Genomic DNA, 11,815 nt, shown 5'->3' with positions numbered 1-11,815 from the left:
CAATAACATTTTCAATATGTATGTATTGAGAAAAGTTCATCACCATTGTCAAAATGAGTTGTCTTGATACAATTCATTCAGAAGCAAAGACCTCACGTTACTTCGTGTCTGAAGAGGTGATGTATCCAACTGACCCTATTAAAAAGTTACCTTTGGACAACACTCCAAAATTTGTGGTCCTTGATTACACTGAGCATCAACAAAATTTATTAGATGAATTCGCGAGCAACAAGTTGAAAAGAAAGGCATCCATGTTCCCTCTTACGTCCGAGCAGAATAAGGATATGGAAATCCTTCAACAAAAGAGGACAAAATATCGTTCCACAGCTCTCCCTATGGTGAGTGAATGTACTGATATCATTGAAGAGATGAAAAAAGAATTGGCAGAAAGGAAAAAGGAAATTTTTGATTTGAATAAGGACAATGCGGAGATGAAGAAGGAAATTTTAATGCTGAAGCAGAAAGAAGAGATGATGATGAGGGATAAGGAACAGATTGAAAAGGAGGTTCTTGATTTAAAAGTTTCCGTTGGTGTTAGAAAAATAACTCCTTTCTTCGTTCCATTGAACATGACTAACCCAGAAAAATTTGGATTTGTTAGAAGTTTTTTCACCTTAAACGATAATGAATTTAAGCAGAAATATTTGTGTAACGTCGACAAAGCTATCGATGTTTGTATATTAATAGGACTAGAATTTGAGAAAATTTCAAAAGCAACGGATTGGGAGAAATATGAATATATATATTCATTCCTTACTAAAATTCTTAACATCGAATCTCTTCCAGAGGACACTGGATCTCAAAGCGACAACAAACTCAACGAAAGCGAACTGGATGATTGAATGGGATTAAAACTGTGCTTCACTCAAATACTGTGAATAACCCTCTTTAAGGAACAAACATTAATAAGTGTGATAACTAATGCCGTTCTGGTGAGATGAGAACTTTAACATGATCATAAAATTTATTATGCTTTCCATGAAGTTGTTCACTTGCATTAAGCTACATATTTTTCTAATATCGGTTTCATGTGATCTCTTGGGATCAAGTACAATGGATGACTCTTTGAGTCAATATACAACATGGATTGGTCATGTTTGCTTTCTGGGAATTTGTCGGGATTTTCGTGTGTCAGTCTGAAGTGTCTTGCTAAATTGACGAGGGAGAGATGCAATTCAGTGCTTGCAATTCGACTACCAGGACATTTTCTGGCCCCGATTCCAAATGGAAGACTGTTATTTATGTTAATATATTAAAATATGTCATCACACAAAATGAGTTCCCATCCAAACGAATGATCTTTGCAGCTCATATGAAAACTCTACACTTACCTGCTGTACATAGATTTTGGAGCCAATGAATGTCCCTTTTCATGTCTCTCTGGAATGAACTCTTTGGCACGAGGAACAAACTCTTCTCTCATGCTTGGATGATAATTCATAATTAAAATTCGAGTATCCTTTGGAACTAAATATCCATTCACTTCGAGGTCTGTGGAAGTCCATCTGCCACTTGTCATGTAAGAGAAGGAATTCACTCGGAAAGTTTCATCCAAGAAATGCTTCACTAGTTTCATCTTCTTATACTGCTCCCAGGAGACTTGAAGTCCATTCTCAGATAAGAATTCTTCAGCAGTAGGTTCTCCAAACACTTCCTTCAATTCATCATACAATTTATCTTGATATTCTACATGATGAGCCAATCGATACATTTGATTGACCATAATTCGAGAAGTCACATCAACACCACCATTCAAGAAGGAGCTCAACACTCCCTCACTTTTCTTTTCTGCATTTTCCATTCCAACAGCACGTTCATCCACAAAGTCTTTCAATCTTGGAAGTTGTGGATTTGGATTTTTTTCATACATTTTAATCAATTTCCTACTTCCATAATAAATCTTATCCATAATTGCTTCCATTTCCTTGTACTTCTTTGTTTTGAAATATTGATAGATGGGTGGTTTGCTGTCCAATTGAAGAGTGAGATCAGTACCACGAACAGCAAGGTCGACAAATTCATAAATGGTCCATGGCATTTGTTTTTCAATTTCATCAGTCACCTTCAAACCCAAGAAGGTTTTCACAACAGATTTAAACGTATACAAGGAAGTGACATCAAAGGCATTGGGAAGCTTGTACCTTGGAGTGTCATCGTTTTCACTGCCTTCCACTCTCTTCAATTTACTCACAAGAATTCTCAAAAAATCCCCATTGAGTTCGGTAATTTGTGGTAAACTGACCTTTTCAAGATTTTCGGGTTTCATGGCCACATTGAAGAGGTTTCTAATTTCTTGCCAATTCTCATGGATGGTCATTTCTAAAAGTCAAATCATCGATGTGAAATAAGACCATTCAAATTTTAGAATGTCAAATCATTTAAATGTGTGAAATTTTGTTCATAAGGATGGAACAAGAGTGTCTATGAATGAATGAAACACTTACCCATTGGAGCCAATGCAATATCTCGTTGTGACTTGTAAAAGCGATACGACTTTAAGTGCTCTCTCTGCTCCTCCTTTTTAATCAAATCTTCAATAATTGCTGGATGAGAAATGAGTACCATTCGTTTGCCTGGCATACTGAGACGAACGATATCTCCATACTTTTCACACAACTCATAAAAGTAAATACTTGCAATTCCTTTGTGTTTGATCAAGTCGAGTAAATTACCAAGAATTGGCAATGGCTTTGGTCCAGGAATTTCATCGAATGATTTTAGAGGTGTCTTTGGACCAGTGTTTGCAGAGTGGTAGGGACAACCGGCCATTGTGTTGTTGTTGTTGGAAGAATCCGAGTCCTGCAAAGTAGTTTCTGCTGTTTTGGAGTGAATGGGACACTTGGAGGAGGCAACGGATTGCTCGGTATGGAGAAAATCGAGTGAGATCAAATGGTGGTGAACGGATCGAGTTCTAAAAGCACCACATGACAACATGAATGAATGATGTTGATTCAAAGTGGTGGTTGTCTTGTTCAAGAGAGACTCGGCCTGATTACGAGTGATCATTGAAGAACGAGATGACATTTGTGTGGCCTTCAATGAGGATGACAGAATTGCACTGGTAGCTCTTGAATTCATTTTGTGGTGTTTTGGATGTGAGGAGTTTTTTCTGGTGTGACGATTGGCAAGAAACGGATTGTGTGAGTTTGAAGAGAACCAATCCTTGATCGGAAATAGTAATACAAATCCAAGAAAAATAAAAATGAAACAAATTTGTGTGGAATGTCTCTTTATATTCTCCAATAGGGCATAATTGTACTTTGGGATTCTTCTTTGTGAAAACTACTCATGAATCTTGTGGTTCTCTTCCAATTTTTGTGATAAATGTCAATGCTGTCCCTTTTAAGAACATACCGAACGTAAGAAAAACTTGAAGATGAATTGACATTCCGAAAGATGTGAGAAAATCGTATTATCGATAATGACATCATTTGGAAGAAGAAAGAGTGATGTCATTTTATGGCAGACAAGGGGGAAACATGTGGATGAGCAATGAAAGATCTTTCACATGTGAAATAATTCATAATTTGTTCAATAATTTTTTCATCATAATGTGTGAACAGGATCTGTGTGGATACTAGTATGGCAACATTCACACAATTCACACAGCATAAATCTTTCGAGTGTTGTCATAAAATGGAAATCAGGTAATTAATATTATTAATATTGTATGATTATTAATATTGTTCTACAGAACGTTGTATATTGCATCGTTGAAGATTTGAATCTCTCTAAAGTTTTCTGCCAACAAACGGTTATGATGACGTTTTTTGACAACCACCAACTTGAGAGAGATTCAAATCTTCAACGATGCAATATACAACATTTTCTTGAGATTTAGAATCTAAAAGGAAGTTGTTGAATTCAAACTGACCTATCCTCCCAACGGTAATATCCGTTTTCAAACGTTTCAGTTGTGGCCATTTACAGATGATCATTTATAGATGAGTACAACCAGCTTAAAAAATTTCAAAACAGTAGATCCTAGCGGGTGATCCTTCTCCGAATCGATCCTTTATCATGGTGAAGAGATTTTCTGGAAAGAGGCCTTTGATGGCTGTGATTGTAGCCGCATTGATGATGATCGCAGTGATAATCTTCACTTGTGTTGTTCGTGCTGCTGAGGCTGATACATGTACAAATTCCACCGACTGCCCAGACCATTACGCATGCCGACAAGATCGTTGCGTTCCCGTGTGTTTTGATATCCCTGCCGTCATGTCTTCCATGGTGTGTGGTGGACATGGTCAGTGTATGAGCCCTAATAATTGTACCTGTAATGCCGATCATTATGGTCATCAATGCCAATGTGTACGTTCTGGATCAGCTGGGTTGGACGAGAGTTGCCTCAATACGACAAGCAGCAACACTCCTCCATTGAAATGCAATGGAAATGGAGTTCTCAACATGGATGCTCTCACCTGTGAATGTCAAAACGGTTATTCTGGAGAAAGATGCTCGACTCCACAAATTAACTCAAAATGTGGACCATATGGCTCCTTAAAACCCAATACTGGAACTTGTATGTGTGAAGAAGGTTATACTGATCCTAATTGTTCGCTCTATGCGCCCGTACCTCAATGTGTGCAGTACAAGCTCGAAGATTTGAATTCCAAATGTGCCCCTCATGTTAAATATTTGTATTTGAATACTCTATTCAATGATAGTGCATTGAATCGGGAACAATTTGAAGCTCAAACTCGAAAGGGATTCCTACGTTTGTCTCAATCTGTGGATGCCATGTATGAAAGAGCAAAACAAATGACGAATGATTGCACGAGTGAAGCTTGTCGGGTTGATATGCTGAAATTTATATGCTCCTACATATATCCTGCTTGTATTCATGTTACAAACAATCCTTCAATGGTTGTTTCTGCTGGTATGTGTAAAGAATCATGCATTCAAACATTGAAGCCACACTTAAATGAGAGTCAGTACAATTCAGTGTGTGAGTCTTTATCTGATTCGGATTGTGTGGCCTATCCTGATCCGGGACCTCAAAACAACTTCTGTGGACCTCATGGTCAACTTTTAGAGAATGGAGTTTGCTCTTGTGAAGAAGACTACTTTGGCAGTGATTGTTCCATTTATATGCCTTCACCACAATGTAGAAGTTATCCGCATGATCGACTCAATCCAAAATGTTCTCCCTATGTAAATTATGAATATTTGAACTCAGTGTTCCTTACGAACACCACAAGCGACCAACAATCCTTCGATCAAAATGTGAAATTGGCATTGACAAGCATGTCCTCTCAAGTAGATCAAATGGTCACCAGACTAGAACCTTTGTGTGCAAATAACGACGAAGCATGCAAGAGAAGAATGACGAGATTTTTGTGCATGTACATTTATCCAGCATGCAAGAGAACACAACCTGTAACTACGGACCAGGTTCTAGTTTCTGCTCGCATGTGTAAATCATCCTGCACGAATACTCTTTCACCTTTTGCTCAATCGGACTTGATGAGAATGTGCAACGAGTTGAAAGAAGATGTCTGTATGACTATTCCTCAAGACAATGCCAACACTTATCGATGTGGAGGTTTACTTCCAAGTGATGAAGATGTTTGCCATGGTAATGGTGTTTGTAACGCTGGTTTTTGCGTTTGCAATCCTGGATATACAGGTGCTTTGTGTGATCGTTATGTTTGTCCAAATAATTGCAACGGTAAAGGCCAATGTGTTGGACCCAATCGATGTGAATGCTTCTCAGGTTATACCGGATCGGACTGCTCTCAATTTACACTCCGTCAACAATGCGTCCCCATTCCTAGCACTGCCATTCCATTCTGTAAAAACTATGGAGTGAATTATAATGTATTGAACTTGGATTATTCTGTGGGAGCAAAAAACTCATCTCATGCCATTCAAGTTTTCATGGATTCTGTGGGTGCAGCAGATCGACAAGCACAAAACAACTATGAACAGTTCATGAATACTTATAATTTGTGCAATTCATCGGGTCCATGTGAAACTGGTGCTCTTAAGAACTATTTCTGTTTGCAACAATTCAAGTTATGTACGAGTAGTAATCCAAGGATGCCTTTATGTCGATCGGTGTGCCAACAAATTGCAACCTCTAATAATGTTACCTTAAATTGTGATTTATTACCAACCGAGAGTTGTAACTTTGGTGGTTATTTGCCAAATAGTGTTACTTGCTATGGCCTGAGAAGAGACCATCCACAAGTATGCTCTGGAAGAGGTCAATGCATCGCTCAAGATCAATGTCAATGCTCGACAGGTTTCGGCGGCAACAACTGTGATAAATATATTTGCCACACCAAATTATCGAATGATCCATCGGTATGTTCAGGCAATGGTACTTGTGCATTCAGCGATTATTGTCAATGTCGACGAGGGTACACTGGTCGATTGTGTGACATTCCAACATGTAATGGCCTCACGGATGTCATGGGTGGATGTTCATGGAGAGGCAAATGCGAAGCTGTCGATCGATGTGTTTGTGACTCTCCTTCATTGGAAGCTTCTTCGTTTTGCTCGAGATGTAAGCGAGGTTATGAAGGACCTAATTGTGAATATCCTGAATGCTTTGGAGTACGTGCCAATTTCGGAAATGTTTGTTCTGGGCGAGGTCGATGCACTGGTCCAAACACTTGTGCATGTGATTCAGGTTACTCTGGAAATGCTTGTCAATCCTTTTCATGTTTTGGAATTGATTCTAAAAGTTCATTGGTTTGTGGAGGACATGGAAGATGCATCGCTCCAGACATGTGTGTATGTGAGCCAAGATGGAACGACGGTGTAAATTGTACCTCATGCAGTCCAGACTATAGTGGGTCTCAATGCGAGAATCACTTTTGTAACAAGGCTACCACATGTAACAATCGAGGAGAGTGTATCAATAACGAATGTTCATGCTATGGTAATTTTGTTGGTCGATTTTGTGAAAAATGTGCTCCAGGTTATGTTGGAGAAAATTGTGATATTGTGTGTAGCTCTTCATTGAATTGTTCTTCAAATGGAGTGTGTACAAGGAACGGAACCTGTGAATGTTCTCCTCGATTCACTGGTGCCAAGTGTGACATTTGCTCCGGTTCATGGTCTGGTTCAGCCTGTATGTTTAGTTTACCTTCAGTGTTGACCTTCAGTGCGAATGGTGACAAACTTATAGGAACCTACTATTCCTCTATCAGAAGACGAGTCGAATGTAATCATTTAATGACAGATGTCAGTCTTGAAAAGGTTGGTGGTGAGGAAGCTGACTGTAACTTGCTGATAGATGGAAACTTTGAAATTGTCTTGGGTCCTATTGCCTCTGTGACTAGTGGAGATGTTCTTTCATTCTATCAAGATCCATCCAAGGGAGACTCCTCTCCTGTTGTGGATGTTCCTGTTGCTGCAGGTTCATTCAGTCCAACACCACCAACAGCTATTCTCTTTGTGGAAAAGAATGTCGTGTCAGCATGTGATCGAGTGGTGCTCGATGCTTCAGCTTCAGCCACGTTGGATGGAAGAAGATTGCAATATTTTTGGTCTGCCACGAGCGCTCCATCGAGTGATATGCTTTATTCACTCAATGAACGTTTATCTCAATACAAGTCCTCCATCCTGACGATCGATGCTGCCATGCTTGAAACAGGTACTTACACATTGGAAGTCACAGTTCAAAGTTCTTTCAATACCTTATCAAAACAATCTGCTTCGTTTGATGTTATTGGAAATGCTGTTCCAACTATTTCATTGAAGGAAGGATTGAGCCCAACAGTCAATATCGGCTCTCTCTTTTTGATTAATGCACAAATTAGATTCCCAACATGCTACAATGGAAATCCAAGACTGACAAGATGGAACTATACACTAGATGAAACCATGAACTCAGTCTCTCCTGTGACTATAAAATCTAGAGATGGAATTTTAGTATTTGGTCAAGGTTACACTGTACTTCCCGTTGAGGGTGATTATTACTTTTCAGTGATAGCTCAAGCCGATCAGGCTCAACCTGCTTCATTACGATTCAAGGTTACTGCTGTTGCAAAACCTTTACGTGTGAAATTTGATATCTTTGATTTCACTCAATCGACCGACGACATTTTGTCATTCAATGTTTTGACCTACGACCCAAGTGCCACCAGTGAAACATCCTCTCTTTCCATTTCATGTTTTGATTTGGTCAACGCAGTGGAGTGCACAAATATTTTATCTCCCATTCAAACTCCATTCTCTAGAAAATTTTTGGAAGGAAAGTATAAATTTACAGCCACCTTTAGCAAGGGTACAAGAAGTAGTAGTGCCTCATTGACTGTTACCGTTGTGAATAGGGCCAGAGATTCAATGATCAGGCTTTCCATTGTTGCCATGTCCATTGGAATGTCCAATCAAGTTGCAGACCTGACTGCTGTGGATTCATCGAAAGACTTGGTCCTCTTATCTAAATTCATTGATCACGTCTCAGATCCAATTTATTTATGGGAAAGTGATGATTTACCATTGGATAATATTGACTGTACTTCAAGTTATTTGAAGATTCCAAAAGTTCTATTGGCAGGTACTTTTACGATTCGTTTGACCGTTTACGATGATGCTGCACGAACAGGAACTGCTTCTTTAACCTTAATTGTGAATAATCCACCAACTAAGGGAGTGTTTGAAGTTAGCCCTAGCAGTGGTGTTGCGCTGAAAACTCTTTTCAACATAGGTTGTTCAAATGGTTTCAGTGATCCTCATTTACCTCTCACTTATCAATTTTTCTATTTTGACCAATTACTTGGGGACTGGAAACAACTCAATGATCGATCTGAAAGAAAATCCATCACATCTCCTTTACCTGTGGGTGGTGCAGATGGCAACCTTTTAAGGATTAAGGCTGTGGTTTATGATTCCAAATTAGCTTCTACGTCCGTCGAAACAAGTGTGGTTGTGACTGCTCCATCTGTGCAAGAGGCAACATCCATTCTTTTGAATGCTACCACGCAAGGAACAATTTCACAATCCACTGCTACTGCTGCATTGGATCTTCTCAAAACTATTCAAACAAACGATTCGTTTGTCATCAGCCAAATGAAAGACGTTGGCACTCAATATGTTAATGCATATTTTGAACATGTCGAAGAACAAGTGGCTATTTCAGGAGAGACCAGCGAAAGTGTTTCAGCCAAAATTAATGTCATCAATACGGCAAGTTCCAGTTCAGCCTATCTTCACGACTCCACTTCGTCTACTTTGATTTCTAAACTTTTAAACACAACCTCCACAATTTCAGCTTCTGATACAATTAATACTGAATCAAATACCTTGGATTTCGCAAAACAAGCCGCCGATTCTCTTTATGAACGTGTGAATCAAGTAGTAGGAGCTCAAACAACAAGAAAAGTTAAAGCCTTCCAAAAAACCGATTTCGATAATTTGAAGCAAATTTATTACAAGCTTTTATTGGCATACACGAAAAATTTGGCTCCAGACATGCCTGCCACACGGTTGAATGCTCAAGGAATTCTCGGTTACAATCGAAAACTCAATGCGGTGACATTGAATGGTTTATCTGAAATTATTGATGGAAAGCACAAGTATGAACTATCACGAAACTTTTCCAAGCTTGCCGAAGTGGCCTCTTACTCGACTGTAAACATTGTCATGAAGGTCTATAACATGTCTGCTGCTTTATCCGAATTTGCTATTCGTTCCTTAAATATTACTTCAAAAGTGATTGATTTTTCAGTCATGCCGGATCAAACTACCACCATTTCAATTCGACATCAATCAAGTCCAATAGCCAACATAACTTTTGAGTCTGTGAGAAATAATGTTTTGCCAAAATGTATGATAGATCAAGCTAATGAAACTTTGGTTTGTAGATTTTGGAATGATGCAACCAAGACCTTTGACATTTCACCCGACTGTATCATTGTTGATAAGAATACTACCGATAATACTGCTGTTGCTGTGGTGAAAAGAACAGGTATATTTGTCTTGACGAGTGAGAAACAAGCCAGTCCACCTCATCTCTCTTCTACCGTTGTGAATGGTGGTTCTGTCTTTGGTGGCTGTTTTTTGTTGATATATCATTTCCTTTGGAACGTTGTGATTGGTTTGATAATCCACATCTCGTGCAACGTCAAATAAACATTTATTTGGGTTTGGGAATATCGCCCATTCAGTGATCCCAAAAATTTGTAATTATCAAATAAACAACATGAGGCCAAAAGACTTCCATTTGGACTCCACCTAATTGCATTCTTGGGTTTGGGTTTGGGTTTGGGTTTGGGTTTGGGTTTGGGTTTGGGTTTGGGTTTGGGTTTGGGTTTGGGTTTGGGTTTTGGGTTTGGGTTTTGGGTTTGGGTTTTGGGTTTGGGTTTGGGTTTGGGTTTGGGTTTGGGTTTGGGTTTGGGTTTGGGTTTGGGTTTGGGTTTGGGTTTGGGTTTGGGTTTGGGTTTGGGTTTGGGTTTGGGTTTGGGTTTGGGTTTGGGTTTGGGTTTGGGTTTGGGTTTGGGTTTGGGTTTGGGTTTGGGTTTGGGTTTGGGTTTGGGTTTGGGTTTGGGTTTGGGTTTGGGTTTGGGTTTGGGTTTGGGTTTGGGTTTGGGTTTGGGTTTGGGTTTGGGTTTGGGTTTGGGTTTGGGTTTGGGTTTGGGTTTGGGTTTGGGTTTGGGTTTGGGTTTGGGTTTGGGTTTGGGTTTGGGTTTGGGTTTGGGTTTGGGTTTGGGTTTGGGTTTGGGTTTGGGTTTGGGTTTGGGTTTGGGTTTGGGTTTGGGTTTGGGTTTGGGTTTGGGTTTGGGTTTGGGTTTGGGTTTGGGTTTGGGTTTGGGTTTGGGTTTGGGTTTGGGTTTGGGTTTGGGTTTGGGTTTGGGTTTGGGTTTGGGTTTGGGTTTGGGTTTGGGTTTGGGTTTGGGTTTGGGTTTGGGTTTGGGTTTGGGTTTGGGTTTGGGTTTGGGTTTGGGTTTGGGTTTGGGTTTGGGTTTGGGTTTGGGTTTGGGTTTGGGTTTGGGTTTGGGTTTGGGTTTGGGTTTGGGTTTGGGTTTGGGTTTGGGTTTGGGTTTGGGTTTGGGTTTGGGTTTGGGTTTGGGTTTGGGTTTGGGTTTGGGTTTGGGTTTGGGTTTGGGTTTGGGTTTGGGTTTGGGTTTGGGTTTGGGTTTGGGTTTGGGTTTGGGTTTGGGTTTGGGTTTGGGTTTGGGTTTGGGTTTGGGTTTGGGTTTGGGTTTGGGTTTGGGTTTGGGTTTGGGTTTGGGTTTGGGTTTGGGTTTGGGTTTGGGTTTGGGTTTGGGTTTGGGTTTGGGTTTGGGTTTGGGTTTGGGTTTGGGTTTGGGTTTGGGTTTGGGTTTGGGTTTGGGTTTGGGTTTGGGTTTGGGTTTGGGTTTGGGTTTGGGTTTGGGTTTGGGTTTGGGTTTGGGTTTGGGTTTGGGTTTGGGTTTGGGTTTGGGTTTGGGTTTGGGTTTGGGTTTGGGTTTGGGTTTGGGTTTGGGTTTGGGTTTGGGTTTGGGTTTGGGTTTGGGTTTGGGTTTGGGTTTGGGTTTGGGTTTGGGTTTGGGTTTGGGTTTGGGTTTGGGTTTGGGTTTGGGTTTGGGTTTGGGTTTGGGTTTGGGTTTGGGTTTGGGTTTGGGTTTGGGTTTGGGTTTGGGTTTGGGTTTGGGTTTGGGTTTGGGTTTGGGTTTGGGTTTGGGTTTGGGTTTGGGTTTGGGTTTGGGTTTGGGTTTGGGTTTGGGTTTGGGTTTGGGTTTGGGTTTGGGTTTGGGTTTGGGTTTGGGTTTGGGTTTGGGTTTTGGGTTTGGGGTTTGGGTTTGGGTTTTTGGGTTTGGGTTTGGGTTTGGGGTTTGGGTTTGGGTTTGGGGCTTGGGTTTGGGTTGGGTTTGGGTTTGGG

The 11,815-nt window shown here is 40.4% G+C and overlaps 3 protein-coding genes across 3 annotated transcripts; 2 read left to right on the top strand and 1 right to left on the bottom strand.

Annotated features, from left to right (window-relative positions):
- Window positions 1-53: 53 nt before the first annotated feature.
- FDP41_008635 (uncharacterized protein) lies at window positions 54-842 on the top strand (the record flags this gene model as incomplete). Its single annotated transcript, XM_044712510.1, has 1 exon — window positions 54-842. One exon carries the CDS (start codon window positions 54-56, stop codon window positions 840-842), a length of 789 nt encoding a protein of 262 aa, XP_044557684.1.
- Window positions 843-997: 155 nt separating this feature from the next.
- Window positions 998-3,078, bottom strand: FDP41_008634 (uncharacterized protein; the record flags this gene model as incomplete). The annotated part of the gene is made up of 3 exons (XM_044712509.1): window positions 998-1,232; window positions 1,332-2,319; window positions 2,445-3,078. The coding sequence occupies 3 exons, from the start codon at window positions 3,076-3,078 to the stop codon at window positions 998-1,000; spliced, it is 1,857 nt and encodes a 618-aa protein (XP_044557683.1).
- Window positions 3,079-4,020: 942 nt separating this feature from the next.
- On the top strand, window positions 4,021-11,815 carry FDP41_008633 (uncharacterized protein; the record flags this gene model as incomplete). Its single annotated transcript, XM_044712508.1, has 2 exons — window positions 4,021-10,016; window positions 10,170-11,815. Coding segments are annotated over 2 exons (7,642 nt in total), but the record flags the coding sequence as incomplete, so codon positions are not given.

Source organism: Naegleria fowleri, assembly GCF_008403515.1.
Source record: "Naegleria fowleri strain ATCC 30894 chromosome Unknown tig63, whole genome shotgun sequence".
In the NCBI taxonomy this organism is placed as follows: Eukaryota; Heterolobosea; class Eutetramitea; order Acrasida; family Naegleriidae; genus Naegleria; species Naegleria fowleri.
The sequence above is the reverse complement of the archived record's forward strand: the minus strand, read 5'-3'. Positions and strand labels throughout refer to the sequence as shown.